Source organism: Haplochromis burtoni, unplaced genomic scaffold (genome assembly GCF_018398535.1).
Source record: "Haplochromis burtoni strain Fernald_Lab_line unplaced genomic scaffold, NCSU_Asbu1 Contig_319, whole genome shotgun sequence".
NCBI classification, from domain to species: domain Eukaryota; kingdom Metazoa; phylum Chordata; class Actinopteri; order Cichliformes; family Cichlidae; genus Haplochromis; species Haplochromis burtoni.
In genome coordinates, this window is record NW_024582680.1 from 163422 (window position 1) to 179693 (window position 16272).

The window sequence follows — 16272 nt, forward strand, 5'->3', positions numbered from 1 at the left end:
CTGGATATTATCTATGAGTTAATTAGTCTCTGAACACGTTCTGCTTTTGCGCTGGGGTTGTTTCTCTTTTTTTCTTTAATTCAGTGAACTGGCCTTTCATCTTCACACATCTATAAATGAGCACAATGAAGAAAATACATTCTACCTTTGTGTCGTTTTGTGGTCAACTGCAAGACTGGATTTTTATATTGCACCACTGTTAATTTAGCCGACCCCTACAGGTACACAGCTTGGAGAGTTTCGAGACTGATGACTGTTGTTAAATTTAATGACTTTTCAGAATCCCCCTCGCAGTGTCTCCAAAGGTCCTATCAGTGCCCCTCCTGACTTTATGAAGCAGTGGGAACCCTGTCAGTTTGTTGACGCTCAAAGCGTCTGGCTGTGTGTTGTTACAGTTGGAAGTGATTTGCATCACACACTTTTTACTCCCCAAAGGTGATCGCAGCACTTTTCTTATTTGATTTTGTTAGAAGCTAGGATGAAAATATGCGAATAAATTAATTTTGTCATCTTGAAATATAATTGTTAAAGGTAGCCAGAAGATATGCCGTGGAGTTATTGACACTTCATATATATATATACAGTGGTTAATAGACAGCGGTCTCCATATATACATACATATACATATATATATATCCTGAGGCTGTACGCTAAGCGGAAGGAAGGGGGCCGGGGACTGGTGAGTGTCAGCACCACAGTCCAGGATGAGACAACGAACATCCAAGAATACATTGGGAAGATGGCCCCAACTGACCGAGTGCTCAGTGAATACCTCAGGCAGCAGAAACCCAAGAAAGAGGAGGGAGACGAGGAACCATCATGGAAGGACAGGCCCCTGCACGGTATGTACCACCGGCAGATAGAGGAGGTGGCTGATATCCAGAAATCCTACCAGTGGCTGGACAAAGCTGGACTGAAAGACAGCACAGAGGCACTAATCATGGCAGCACAAGAACAAGCTCTGAGCACAAGATCCATAGAGGCTGGGGTCTATCACACCAGGCAAGACCCCAGGTGCAGGCTGTGTAAAGATGCCCCAGAGACAATCCAGCACATAACAGCAGGGTGCAAGATGCTAGCAGGCAAGGCATACATGGAACGCCATAACCAAGTGGCCGGCATAGTGTACAGGAACATCTGTGCCGAGTATAACCTGGAAGTCCCGAGGTCAAAATGGGAGATGCCCCCAAGGGTGGTGGAGAATGACCGAGCTAAGATCCTGTGGGACTTCCAGATACAGACGGACAAAATGGTGGTGGCTAACCAACCGGACATAGTGGTGGTAGACAAACAGAAGAAGACGGCCGTAGTGATCGATGTAGCGGTTCCAAATGACAGCAATATCAGGAAGAAGGAACACGAGAAGCTGGAGAAATACCAAGGGCTCAGAGAAGAGCTCGAGAGGATGTGGAGGGTGAAGGTAACGGTGGTCCCCGTGGTAATCGGAGCACTAGGTGCGGTGACTCCCAAGCTAGGCGAGTGGCTCCAGCAGATCCCGGGAACAACATCGGAGATCTCTGTCCAGAAGAGCGCAGTCCTGGGAACAGCTAAGATACTGCGCAGGACCCTCAAGCTCCCAGGCCTCTGGTAGAGGACCCGAGCTTGAAGGATAAACCGCCCGCAGGGGCGTGCTGGGTGTTTTTATATATATATATATATATATATATATATATATACACACACACACTGCATCACTATCTATGTGTCTGCTCATATTTTAAAGATGCTGTTTTACCACAAGGATTTTAGAGGGAATTGTGGCTTTGCTGGAGTAAAAGCAGTCATCTCATATAGTCTTATGATTTTTATTTTATTTTTCGTTGTTATTTTAAAGGGACAGTACACCCCCAAAAAACAATTGGACATATTTTTCCTCTTGCTTTTATAATGTTCATAAATAGGTGTAGATATGATTCTCTTGCCAAATTTTGAATCAGGAAAAATTCATCTCAGCAACAATTTCTCTTTAAGAGATCACAACCCGGTTTCATTTAAAAGCTGCTTCCTCTCTGCTGAACTGCAACTGCAGCTGGGTAACATTACAGCTCAGCCAAGGGTGTTTAAATCTTCTCATGCTGTCGCAAGCAAGAGCTTCCCACCACACTTTCTTCTCAACCCACTGTCTCCCTACTGGGAGTCAAACACTGACATTTTGTAAAAATCACTGGCATCTCGAAATGATGCACAAAACATCCTTTGCCATCTGTGTCATGACGAAACAGGTTTAGGCAATATAAAAGACATGCCTCGCTCCCAACTCTCAATTTTAAACGCACTGGCTAAGGCCTGATTGAGATTCTGCAGTTACATTGTAGGTTAAGGAGTAGATTCGCAGCTGAAGCATAATTCAGGCATATGGCGTCAGTCGCACAGGTGTAGAAACCAGTCAGTGAGTCCCCTATCAGCAAGGAAAATATGTCTCAAGCTAGATTGCTTTGGTTACTGTCAGCTTGCTGCGGTTGCCCATGGTTTGGATATAAATGGAAATTGTTTGCCTTCAAAGTAAAGAAGAGCTGCTTGCAAAAGCAGCTTAGGGTGGGGGGAAAGGAGGGTTACTTTCCAGTCTTTCAGCTTGCGTGACTGAAACTTTAGCAATTGATTTCCAACAGGAACCGCTCACTATCAGTCTCACTTTTCTTTAGAGATCGTTCTTTGCCAGGAGGTTGCAGACTAGTCTCTGGTACCTGCGCTCTCAGCAGTGGTATAAATGGCACAGAGCCGTCGGGATGTCACCGTCTTACATGCAAAGCAACCAGTGTGGCAGATTAGGACAGATCAGGGATCGAAACAGCGACCTTCTGGTTACAGATATGCTTTCCAAACCCCCTGAGCCACAGGGGGCGTGTGTTGCGCAGAGGAAAGTATTACTTCCCTGTGAGGAAAGTGATGAGGGATCAAATGACTTTTAAAACTTTTCCCTCAACCCTCCCTCGCTCTGTCTGACCTCCGGCTCCTGTTGATGTTGTTCTGAGCCCTTTAACACCCACTAGGGCTTCAAGTCTTGACACACACATACAAGTGTGAAAGTGCGTACCGCTACTGTATGTCCTCGACCCCCAAAGCAGCTATGCAAAGTCACTGCATGCGTGCCTAAACTCCACCTGGGCATCGATTGTTGCTGCATTTAAAGTCACGGTGTCACAGAACAAAATCCACAGGCTACCAGGTTTCCCGTGTGGGGATTTAATACGTGTTTCACTAAGAAACAAGTGAATCAAAAAGCGTCTAATGAAGGGCAAAGGTTTGTTATCTTTTGGTTGGATGCAATTAAATGTTCGGTCGTGTCCTAATGATGAAACATTTTATTAAAGGTTAAAGCTGTTGAGACTATCAACAGCTAGCCTCGTGTTGACAAATAAGTTGGTTTGTAAGTGCTTAAGGCCGAAAAGTGTGCCAAGCTATGTGCTCACAGTGGCTCGGTCAAAAAGTCCCAAAAGGTAAAACACAAGCTGTATCGATTCCAGGACTCAACTTAGTTATCTGCAGTTTTTTCATCTTATCACACACTGATACAAAAAAAACATGTATTTCTTTGCCCGAGTTGAAGAAAAGAGATCAAACATCATTAAAGTTTTATATAGTGCCTCTTTTCACTTTCTTTATTCTTTTATGCCCTTTTATGTGGAAAACAATCTACTCCTAACCAAAGATGATTGAGTGATCCATCTTAAAAAGGGAAAATAGTATTTATGAGTCTTTTAATAGTTTCCTACGTAATACATTTTTCCATCAGTTAAAAAGTTGTTTTGCTGACAGGGATTACTTCCTGAGAGCTACATTGACAGACTGAGTTGATTGATGCCACCAGATAGCAGGTAGGTTTTTACTTTTCTGTCCTTTCTTGCTCTGCACTCATTCGCATCCGGCTTTAAATCAGAAGAAATTGCTCTTTTCCTGCTGGCATTTCCTTGACCCCTCAAGAGGTTCTGCACCACAATGTTCAGCTGTGATTGAGGTCTGAGAGGGCTTACAGAGATCAATGCTAAAGGATTAACAAAGAAACACCCAAACAGAAGATGTTTTCTGCTTCTTGTTGACTTTTTACTTTCTAGCATTCATGTATCTTCCGGCTTTTTTCCCGCTGTCCATTAGAGCTAATGTGTGTCCTCTCAAGTATCTGTGTGAACACAACCGTTTTCTCATTGGTGACAAATTAAAAATGCAGAGCAGGCGGTTTGCATGAATGACCTCAGTCTGTTTTGGTCCAAACTGACAGCTGTTACATATTTAGATGCACTTGTACTGCTCAAAGGTTTGAGGCTAATTTCTATAAACTGATGTCATCTGGAGCATAAGGACAACATTTTGGGTACTGGGAGCTCTATGTTCTCTTTTTGTAGTCTAAAATGTGCTGACCCATCATGTTAAAGCAGCTAGTTGCAGTCTGAGTGATGACCAAAAGATGGAATACATTTACTGAAATGCAGTCATATTCTGGTGACGGCTTAGTGACCACTAAATGGGACTCTGAGTCTTGGCCGAAATATTTGATGGCTACATTGAAACACTGACCCCAGAGATCATCAGACTGAATTCAGTGAGTTTTGTGAGATTTGTTCATCTTTCTGGCATTTAGTTGTTTAGGAAGGGTGGGGACGGCGGGGGGGTTAGGAGTGACGGCGGTGTTTTGAGATGTGAGAGATTTGCGACATTTAGCGCAAATCTTGTGTAGTTAGTGCGTAGTGTTGTCAATAGTTTTGTTGTGTGTGTCAGAACAAAGAGGCGACTGCTGAATGTTACAGGTGTTACAGGAGTGATACAGCTGCTGTTGGCAGGCCTGCAGGGATCAGGCTGGTGTTCTCCTTTATTTCACAAATTATTTCTGGAGTGGCACAAATAATTTGTTTGGCATCAAATTTGATGCAGAACAGCTGATTGTTCTGTAAATTCAGGTAAACAGCTGCAAGAAACTTTGTTGTTTGCAAAACTCAGTTACTTTTTTGAAGAAGTAACTATATAATTAATTGCCCAACATTGGTCATTATTTACTGTATTTTGCAGACAGAGTTACAGGACTCTCTCCCAGACCACAGACTCATAATACAAATCAGAACTTTATAAAAAAAAAAGAGGAAGAAAAAGAAAGTTGTGTTTTCAAAGTTGGAGTTCAAGTTATTTTTACTTCCAATAGTGTTAACATACTACACAGGTCATGAAGATTTTTTTGAATTTTCATTGTAAGTGGGCTAAAGCAGTTAATGAAAAGTAGTCTAACATAAATGTAAATGCTGTAATTTGATTATTTTAATAAACCATGAAACTTGGATGGATTCGATGCTGGCGTGACCACAGTGCACACGTCTGCTGTTGCTCACAGTGGTCCAAGGGACTGCTCATGGAGTTTGTGTGTTTGCGCAGACACATGAAAAATTAGAGGAAACATTACCAGTTCTGTTAAACTAGGTGCGCAAGCCTGGCTAGCTCAGTCGGCAGAGCATGAGACTCTTAATCTCAGGGTCGTGGGTTCGAGCCCCACGTTGGGTGGAGCTATTTTAAGACAGAAGTTATCAAGAAACTCTCTGAAGTCCTGGATTCAGCTGATTTTGTTATGACCTTGTTATTCCAGACATGTGAACTGCCAAAACTTCTGCTTCATAGAGGTTCTCACACATGCTTACAGTTAGACGCACATCATCATCTGGAAGGTGTAAAGGTGTGCTTGATTTTCTATAGGACTGCACAGAGTCCTGTGAAAGCTTTCTTTTTCATCTGTAACTGAGTCAGATGCTCTTTCCTCGATGGAAAATAAATATTGGTGCAAATGCAAATCATGTCTTTATGACCTTCTGATGCCGATCCGTCCTCACGTGGACATTTTTGCTAATATGATTCTTCAGAAGGTTTTTGGTCAAGTCTCAAGTCAGTGCTTTATGAAGTAAAATCTGGGCAAAGTCAGATTTCGCAGGCTGAGGTTGGCTCTTGCTGTCATGATTGACATGACAAAAATGAACTTGAGTTGGCAGAGCAAGCACAGAGAAAGGTTGAAATAAAAGCAAGTTTAATGAAGGATAATAAGAAAAAAAACCACATACGTTTTTATATAGCTCTACCTCGGGATCCACATGGTTTTAAGGTGAAATGAATTAATGAGGTGAATCACAGCTTTTATTTAGATTCACCTGATTGCTCGCTCTAAATGAGAAAAACACCAGATGGAGGCAATTGTTTATTCTCCTTGCGTGATGCATTTTAAAACTTACATTTACTCTCTTGCTCTGAAGTTTATCGCCAAGTTTATCTGCAGACATCTCTATAAGACTAAGAGCATCTGTTAGCAAACTGAAAACAAAATACTAAAGGTTATATTTCAGCTGTCCAACGTAGTGAGTATTTTATTTATGATTGTTAGTTTAAAACAATCACTGCTGGGTCGTTTGGCTCTCGGCGAAGGCACTCGCACTTCCCCTTATCTTCCCTGCTTAGCCTCTTACTGTATGTCCTTGTCTAGTCTCGTGTATTTTTGTATTACTTTCCCTGGAACACCCTCTCACAATCTGTTCTCTAAACCTAAAAGAGAATTATGGATTTGATCAACTGGTCTCTGAATGCTATTGACACTCTTTTCTTAATGAGAAGTCTGGGCTCAGGAGAGCCCGAGTGCCCTGGAGGGACTTTCCCTGCCAGATACGCAGTGGATGGGTGGCAGAAGTGGAGGATCGTGTGCCTGGTGGGACTGTCGATCGAGGACGCTGAAGATATCTACCTATTCGGAACCATGATAACAGGGTTCTTGCTGATCGGAGCTGGTTTGGCCCTGGCTTATTGGAGAATTAAGAAAGCGGAACCAGCTGTTCAAACCCACCCAAGGCTGCCCGCTGGGATTGAAACGATGGGACGGGGCGCGACTTCTCAGAAAGGGCTCACTGAGTGCAGCGTGGTTAAGATCTTGGAGAAGCTTACGGCTGCCGTGAATACTCAGAATAAGACCTCTGAGCTAAAGTTGGATCACATCGTGGAGCAGCTCACTGCGGTCGTGAGGTCTCAGAATCGGCTCTTTGAGCACAAGAATGACAAGACCACGGAGTGCAAGTTTGATAACATCATGGAGAAGCTCACGGCTCTCCAACGGGAGATTGAGAGACCAGTGTCGGTGTCGGAGTGTTAAAGAACAGCTTTGAAATTCTCATGAGTTATTCGCACAAAAGAAAAATCACCATCATAATGCGGCTATCCCTTCGGCGCTAGCTGTGGGCTCAAGGCTGGAGCTGAACAAAACTCTAAACGACTGTGTTTAGACTGTTCTTCCCACTCCATGCAAGGCCACCTGGGTTGGCTGGTAGACTGCTTACTTAGCCTGGTAGGGCGAGGGACACTGAACTATGGACACGCACACACATACATTTACACTGATAAGCACTCACTCATCCCCCTCCCCTTCCAACGCCTTCGATGCTTGTATCCTCCTGGGAACACGGGCGGGTCTGGGCCCATGCTGGAGAGTCGGCGCAGTGGCAGGATGGCTGCTGTGTTGCCTGGGATTACTCCTCATCCCCTACCCAACCCTGTTGCCGGTCACGTGCTCTATAATGTTGTACTGTGGACATTTATGTGCTTTCTGTGCAGAGTTTTTTTGTTTCCTGTTCTCATGCTGTCCTCCAGCCCAGCATGAGTAGAGGTCTCTTTTTTTCCTCTTGTCGCATTGTAGTGTACATTTCAGTGGTTTTTCTGTAATGCAACCGTTCTCTGACTTGTATCCCCATCTGATGTCTGTGTTGTATGTGTAAGGTCGGGAGGCGGGTTCATTCCACTGCAGGGCAACCTGCCACTGCATGTGGTGAATAAAATTTGAACTTGAACTTGGTGCAAAAAGTCTAATCCCAGAGTTCCAGGCTCGTCTCTTATAGAGAACCTTGTGGATGGTTTTAGCATCTATAACAACTCAGTGTCACCTTTAATAAACTCTTAGTGAAGTTGTTCCTTTGATCACAAGCACATCTCCAAAAGAACAGGGCTCTGCAGATGTAGCCAGCTGTTCATTTTCTCCCATTTGTTTTGAAATTTTGTTTTCCTTTGTCATGTCCCATTTTACCCAGGTGGCCTGTGTTCAACTCCCGGTATGGGAATTGTCCTTTTTTACTGAGATCTATGTGAAACTGAATTTTGTGGAAGAACTGGCCTGGCAGAGGGATCAAGCTTGAAAATATGTACTGCAGATTAGGGGTGCCTAAGGCCCGAGGTGAAACTGGACTAATAAGTAAAGAGAGTCTATCTAAAAAGTGGAAGGAGTAATTTGAGAAGCTTGTGAATGAAGTGATGAGTGAATCAGGAAAAGAATGAAAAGTGCAAGAACAGTTGTTTAAATGCCATAGGTATGGAGATATGAAGGAGAGAGTGTAACATGGTAGACTAATGTGCCTGTGTTAATTCAGCTCCATATTATTGTGTGAAGTTGCACTGGGTTGGGAGTGGTTTTGTGTGTGTGTGTCACATTTTTGGTGAGCCAATGGCTGGAATGGGGTTGGACTAATTAGAGGCAGGTGTACTTGATTGCACTGATACACTGGTCTACTTATAGCCCACACTACAAACACTGCTGTGTCGTTTTGTCTCTCTGTGCAGGTATGTAATGTGATGAAATCAGATATGTTTGGGATGGATGGGTTTTGTGCTATGAATTCTATAGTGAAAGTGTCATTTTGTCTCTCTGTGCAGGCCAGGGCCTATTATATGCCACAGCCTAAAGGCAGCAGAGTTGCAGAGGCTGGAGTGGCCACTGGCTATATGCTTGCAGGGTGGTGGGTCTCCAAGGACAACTTCTAACCCTGTTAAAGGCAACACGTGGAGTGCAACTGGTCGTGTGGCATAGCTGGCTCTGGCCTTGGGACTGTGTGTTTTTTATATGATTCATAAATGGGACACTGGACTGTTTTATCTTTTATCTCTTGATATTTTTTGTCAATAAATTATCTTTTAGAATTTTATTGACTGTCATCTTTTTGCCCACGACTGAGACGGTTGGTCAGACCTAGAATCTTTCTTTGGGTGTGTTACAGAGAGGGCCTGCAATTTTTTTATATATTTTGTTCAGCCTTTTACTGGCTTTATTACACAGATACAGTGAAGGCTAACAAGAAAGCAGAGACATGGAGCAATGGGTCGGACTCAAACCCGGGCCAGCCGCTCGCAGCCATGCAGCGTATGGTCACCTGCTCATCCAACTGACCTAAACCAGCACCCAGGGGCTTCAATCTTTGATTGTAGACTAGCTAACCATACTGGATCAAACATTGGTAACGCTCGCTGAAATTATGGAAAAAAATGTCAAATATTAGTAGCTAGCTAACACTACAGCTTGCAGTGGGATGTGTTGGTTTAAAGTTGAAATAATTAAAAGGTAAGATAATCAATTTAAATCATTCTCTAACAGCATGAATAACAAATAGAGTTGTTAGCTAATCGTAACGACAAACTGGGACAGATAAATATAACCAACAGCTATTAAACAGAGTCGTAGAATCAATTTGTGGATAGATTTCTAAAATAGTCAAAGGAGCTTGCAAAGAAAATCGTCTGGACTTTTTTAAGTTGCTTGAAGACGTTTCACCTCTCATCCGAGAAGCTTCTTCAGTTCTAAGACTCTCCACCATTTGACCTTAGAACTGAAGAAGCTTCTCGGATGAGAGGTGAAACGTCTTCAAGCAACTTAAAGAAGTCCAGACGCTTTTCTTTGCAAGCTCCTTTGACTACGATGACCTGGATGACTGAGAACCTTCACAGACATTTCTAAAATAGTAAGCCCATAGTTAGGTGGAAATACTGGAAACATTTTTCTAACCATAACTGAAAGTAGTGCAGATCGAGTTTAAAAGAAGTTGAAATAAAGATATTTGATTGTGAGAGGTGGTGTTAATAAAGTTCATCATTGTGTCAACCTGAAGGACATTATAAGCAAAAAGCTGGGAGCCGTTGGTCTACACACCAAGACCGCTGGACAGCCTCTTTACTCAACTCTATTTACATTCATAAGTTATTTGGACATTCACAAAAGTAAAATGTACTTTTAATGCGGACAAATTCATCCTTCTGGGCAGCGTGTGTGTGCAGTCGATTGCAACGATTGCATTAGGGGAGCCGCTACGACTCCAAATTGCATTTTGATGTTGGCCCGGTCGCCAGCAGTCCAAGAGAAAACGATAGATCTTGCACTTATGCCTGCCCACACTTCTGGCATTACACAGCTAAAAGGCGACCGAGATGTGCGACCAGTCTGTAAAACAGTGCTGTTGCCTGTAGAGCTTTAAAACACGTCGCTGCTTCTCCCCTCGGTATCTCCGTTCTGAAACAGAGCCCAGGGCAGCAGACACTTTTAACACAAGCGCTCTTTGAAATCAGAAACGGCACATTAGTCAGTGTTATTATCATAGGTCAGAAAATCAGCTCTGTCTCAAAGGATGCCTCTCACCTCAGGCTTTTATCAGCAGTATCCTCTAACAGCACCAAAGCACCGCTATAAACATCCATTACACACTGATAGATTTCTACAGATCCAGCTCTCATTTAATATATTTAATGTGTTATTCTACAGCACCTTATAGTTATTTACTTTCATTATCATAAAAGGAGCGTGTTCACGGACCGGGGGTACAAACCACCAAATGTGTTTTCAGAGATAATGTTGCATTTTCTAGCCATGATTTATGATTATTACTCTGAAAATGACCCTCTGTGTTTCCAGGTAATGACTCCGGCTCTGAGCATTTAAAATAACCTAACGCTAAAACTGAGTGGAAAGTGGTGTTGTTTCAGGTGTAATTAATCATTACCTTAAAAACTGCAATGGGAATTTGCAATAGGAATCATTAGATACAGCTTTAGTTACTCGATGCATGGAGTGAAAAATGGTGTATACAGAACCAGAACATTAATACAACCTGCATGAGATTCCAATCAGTACATTCAGCTTTGTGCCTCCAAATGTCTCTGACACCTGCTGGGGTGTGGATGTGGGACCTCTGGGGATTTTCTGTGGTGGCTGGCATCATGGGGTTTGCAGTGAATACTCTGGGTTCTGTTGCAGGGCGGAGCTTCTGCTAACCAGGCTCATTTCATTGCATTCCAAGTATGTTTGGTCAGATTGGCATCTGGGGAGTTTGGAGTGAAAAAATGTGGCTCTTTGTTATCTTGCTTGAGCGCTTCCTCTGCAGTTTTTTCCAACGTCACACTGTATATTATCCTGCTGGGCGATGCCACTCCTGCCTGGTGCTTTTGGAGTGTATATTAGGTTCATGTCAAACTAACATTTGCTTGAATGTCAGGTCCAGCAGTTCCCCAGCATACCACTGTTTCAATTTACATTCTAACTCATTGGTATTCATCTTTTGCTTGTGCTATGCCTGTGTAATATAACAACACTACAAAGACAAATCCTAAAAATTGCCCTTATTGTTCATATTTTGTTCCCATTCACTCTTCTAACACTCTTAATAACATTTTAATGGTCATCCAGCTCCACATTTATATTACTGGACTGCAGCACAGTAGCTTGTTTTGGACATCCTCTGTCCAAAACAAGTTGTTTTAGCTCCTCTTCCTTCAAGCCGTCTTTCTTCTGATGGGCAGTGCCTCACAGTCAAAATATTTGGCGAAATAGGTGGTGCTTCTGTGCTCAAAGAAGACCTGAGAAGACCACACAGAACCTAGAGTAGAGAAGGAAAACTATCTGAACCCAAGGCAGAACCACAATCATCTTTAGGGTTTGTGGAGAAAGCATCCAATCAGCAGCAGGAGTGAAGATGCATTGTTGATGCCAAAGGAGAATGGCAAGACTGGCAAGAAAGGCAACTGCAAGTTTAATACCAATTTGTCACAACCAAGGTCTGCAGAAGAGTGTCTTGAGCTTTGAAGCAGATGAGCTACAGCTACAGAAGACCACACAGGATGCCACTTCTGTCAGCTAAGAACAGAGGCTACAGTTCACATGGAAAAAAATATATGCCATGCAGCCTTTCCTTTTAATAACCTAGGAAATGAGGGAGGGGCATGCACCAAAATGTTCCCACAAAATATTACAAATGAAAGATGTTCAGACTTTTCTCCTGCTACCCTCGTTCTTTCTTTCTGTAGGCGTGTCAATGCCCATTCCAGTGATTGGCCTGCACAACAAGGACAAGGTCTTCGTCAACGGCAGCTGTGTCCTCAACGAGGAGCGCTTCGTGCTGATTGGCTCCTTTGTGGCCTTTTTCATCCCGCTCGTAATCATGGTGGTGACATACTGCCTCACCATACAGGTAGGGCTTTTTTTTTCGTGTTTGTGCGATTGCTCTTCTTTGCAACATGCATCTGTTGTAATGTCTTTACTTTACTGCCTTCATCTATGTCCCCTCCCCTTCAGGTGCTTCAGAGGCAGGCCACAGTCTTCCTGTATGAGGCAAAGACTTCTTCCCAGCAGCCTTTGCACACACCAGCAATGGGAAATACATTGCAGCCTCCACCCAGCACCTTCCACCTTCCTCAGATCAATACACTTGCTCCTCCAGACTCACAAGGTAAACACCTACCAGGACTTTACTGCACCTGTATGTCAGCAGGAAAATCTCCCACTAACTTAACCAATGAATTTATGGTAAATACATGAATTTATTCTTGAAAGTATTAGCAAATAACACACAACCACAGACACATTATTATTGTTAGTGATTTTGTTTTCATGTATTTTATGCTGGTATCCCAGCATGTTTTACTTTCTGAAGGATTTGAATCACTCTATAAGTATTAAACCCTCCAGCAATTAAATCAAGAAGAAGCACAAAACAAATTGATGGATTTTTATTTTGCCACTCTTGAGATGTTTGAGTCATACCGCCTAAGCATGGCATATTTCAATTTGTGTTTTAATAATGAAGAAGGCCTCCACAGCAGCTCAGCACCAACAGCATGCTTCATTGCACACACACCCTAGGTTTCTTATTCGACTTGGTCTTTAGCTTCAGGGTCTTCAACACTTTCATTATTGGTATGACAAGACTGTACAAATGCAGATAATCAATTTCTAATTAGCATAAGGTAAAATTATGATACTGGAGGTTCCTCTGTAAGTGATGTGTGTCTGTGCTCTTTCAACATATCCCTGTGTTAAGACACATAAGAAAGCTCTTCACTTTGAGTAGCTCCATTTTTGATATGGGAAAGTTTGAAACCCAGCCTCTGAGACTCAAGCATGTGGATCCATCACAAGTAAAGCAGCAGCTAAAAGAATCATCTCTTCTGACTGTACAATAAGTTCTTACCCTGTTTGTCAAATCATGGCCTAGAAACTAGAATCATGTTTGGGATATTTTTATTTTTTCAAAATTAGGTTGGCCATTGTTTCCCTATTTTGTGGTACTCTGTCCTGGACGTCGCTCTATCAGAGAGTTGTCAGGACATTTTCTGGCTCAGGTGGGTGAGCATGACTCATCGGTGTACAGTAAAGGCAATGGGTCTATCACCCTACTTTACAAAAATCTATAGATCTGCCTGTTACTTCTGATTGTATTGATTGATCCCCTAATTGAGTCTGTTTACATTTATTATGAACAGAAGTAGCAGAAGGGTTCCACTTCAGTGACCTCGGGATCTCGTCTCTGCTTTTTGTGGATGATGTGGTTCTGTTGGCTTCGTCAGGCGATGGCCTCCAGGTCACGCTGGAGCGTTTTTTAGCCGAGTGTGAAGCGGCAGGAATGAGAATAGTGAGGAGGGTACACTCTGGGTCAGGGATGAGTTGCTGCTGACGCGTTTTGCCGTGGGCTTGTTCACGAGTGACGGGGAGCGGGAGATGGACAGACGTAGTGTGGCGGCATCAGTTGACTCCACTCTGGATGCCTCACATTGCACAGTGTAGGGAACGGCAATGATTTGCCCATGAATGTTTAGGGAGTTTTGCTTTCAATTTGCTTTCGGTTTTAAGCAATTTCATTGTTGCTCATTTAATTATGGAAAGTCCAAAACATGATTGATATTCAATTAACTGTGCAGCTATATCCTTGTTTATCAGTTATGTGAACGTCGGCTGTTTTCACACAAATATGTGAGCTAAGCACTCAAACAGGTTGAACGACTTTGGTCTGGTCACAAGAGTGGATACAAAGAGCCCCTTCTCTCTTATGTGATGAAGCAGCTCTTGGAAATAGCTTTAGATCACAATTCTGGCATCTTCAATCCATTTCACGTCTCTAGAAGCCTGCAGGCCATCCAGGCTGAAGGCAAAAGATCAACCTATCCCGAAGGAAGGGTAGACCTAAACCTACAGGGTGTACCTGATGTAACAAGTCTGCTTATCTTTCAACTTTTGATATCAGGTATTCCCTTATTAAATGCATCTGCTCTCTAAGTTTAGTTATGCATGAGAAAGCCCATAACAGATGTTTTTCAGGTTTATGATACTAGAAATAATGAGCTTGGTCTACACCTCTCTACAAGGCAAGTGCTTCTATAATTACTGTATGTTCTTGAAGTGCATAATTACAGGATTCCCAGAGGGATTTCTCGATACCTAAGAGTTTGCATTGTCATCGTAAATCACGTGTAGGCCACGTTGCTCAGCGGGAATAACAGAAGGACAAAGCTTTGCAAAAAAGTTTCTCCAGCTCCGAGCACTTACAGTGGGTAAGGCGAAACAGAAAGCACACTTCGTCAGCTGTTTCCTGAGATGTTGTTGTGCTGCTGAGAAAACAGCATCTATCTGATCTGATCAGTTTGGGCGCCACTCGGACGTTTCCCATTCCAGGCCAAGCCTTGGCTTCTCCAGTTCAGATAAAATTGCATGATACTGCAGTCTCTGCCCATTTTCCATCTTATCCTCTCTCCAATCCCAGACACAGAAAATTGAAAATGAAACATTCAGCTCGTGCCTTAACTTTTCATCTCGCCTCTACCCTACAAAATATCAGCTGCAGTGTTAATAGAAAACTTGACATTCTTTCATTGGCTGGCTGTACAGGCAGCAGTTTTCTGGTTGACACATAATGATAACATGTGCAAGTCCAGCCATTCAGCTTTCCACTAAAACATTTTAAAGGCAAAAGTTTGAAATTTAAATGGTTGTTTTTTTGCCCCTTGCTCAGAGTTGAAGGTCCCGCCTCCTCAAAGCAGACGAAACACCTTGAGCTGCCTGAAGGGCACAGAGCCCAGCATTCTGCTCAGCGCCTCCACCTCAGATAGCATCAGCATCATTCCCAGCTCTGAGGTGGCGTCCCAGCTCAGCTCGCCGGCAGCTGGACCGGGCCGGAGCGATGCGTCAAGTCACGGTCGCCGGGGGATGATGCAGGCCATAAAAAATGAGAGACGGGCCTCAAAGGTGAGAATAAAAAGATTAGTACGTGTAATCAGGGGGTAAATGATAAATGTGCAATAAGTACACCCTCTTAAAGTTTTAATGGTTTACAAATCAGGACATTAAAAAGTATATATTTGGTCTTAAACACAACCTGAGATGAACAACAACTGAAGTCTGTAGAGTCTGCGAGTCTGAGATCAACCTCTACAAAAGCAGATGTTTTGTGTCATGCAACAGGACAATGATCCCAAGAATAGCAAAATCCACACCCCAACAATTTCAATTTCGGAATGCTTTGGTGGAAAAACCTCTAAAGCTTTCAAACAAAAGGCTTTTTAACTTGGTCTTACTTTGGTTGTGCTGTGTTAAAATTAAATAAAGTTACCATTAGGTTAAAAAGGTGATTCCTGAGTAATAATCCTCAGGCATACACCATCAGCGGTGTAGTCAAAAACGTTCAAATAGTGCTCAGTACTACTTAGACTAGAAGTAAATACTTAAAAGTGCGCCACTGTTTGACCACTAGGGGTCAGTGTACACAGCAAATTGGATGTGTTTGCCAAAAGGTTGCCTTATACAGTTGTTATAGCATACTGTAGCCTTTTCTGAATAATAATAATAATGGATTGGATTTATATAGCGCTTCTCAAGGCACCCAAAGCGCTTTACAATACCACTATTCATTCACTCTCACATTCACACACTGGTGGAGGCAAGCTACAGTTGTAGCCACAGCTGCCCTGGGGCAGACTGACAGAGGCGAGGCTGCCATATCGTGCCATCGGCCCCTCTGGCCAACACCAGTAGGCAAGTAGGGTAAAGTGTCTTGCCCAAGGACACAACGACCAGGACAGAGAGCCCAGGGATCGAACCGGCGACCTTCCGGTTACAAGGTTACAAAGTCTGAAAACTATTTAATGTCTCGTTTAATGCATCATCATCAATTCTACTAGAAGTGGTGCAATCGCTGGGATATTGAAAGAAAAAGAACGTTTCGGTTGGAAGGAATTCAAACTGGC

The 16272-nt window shown here is 43.0% G+C and overlaps 1 protein-coding gene across 4 annotated transcripts in view; it reads left to right on the forward strand.

The window, feature by feature from the left end:
• The window catches only part of htr2cl1 (5-hydroxytryptamine (serotonin) receptor 2C, G protein-coupled-like 1), a 161547-nt gene that overhangs the window by 138672 nt on the left and 6603 nt on the right, over positions 1 to 16272 (forward strand). For all 4 annotated transcript variants that reach the window (XM_042228353.1, XM_042228351.1, XM_042228352.1 and 1 more), the window contains 3 exons: positions 12064 to 12227; positions 12332 to 12485; positions 15042 to 15274. In XM_042228353.1, coding sequence (XP_042084287.1) covers positions 12064 to 12227; positions 12332 to 12485; positions 15042 to 15274 — 551 coding nt within the window. The remainder of the gene's footprint in view (positions 1 to 12063; positions 12228 to 12331; positions 12486 to 15041; positions 15275 to 16272) is intronic.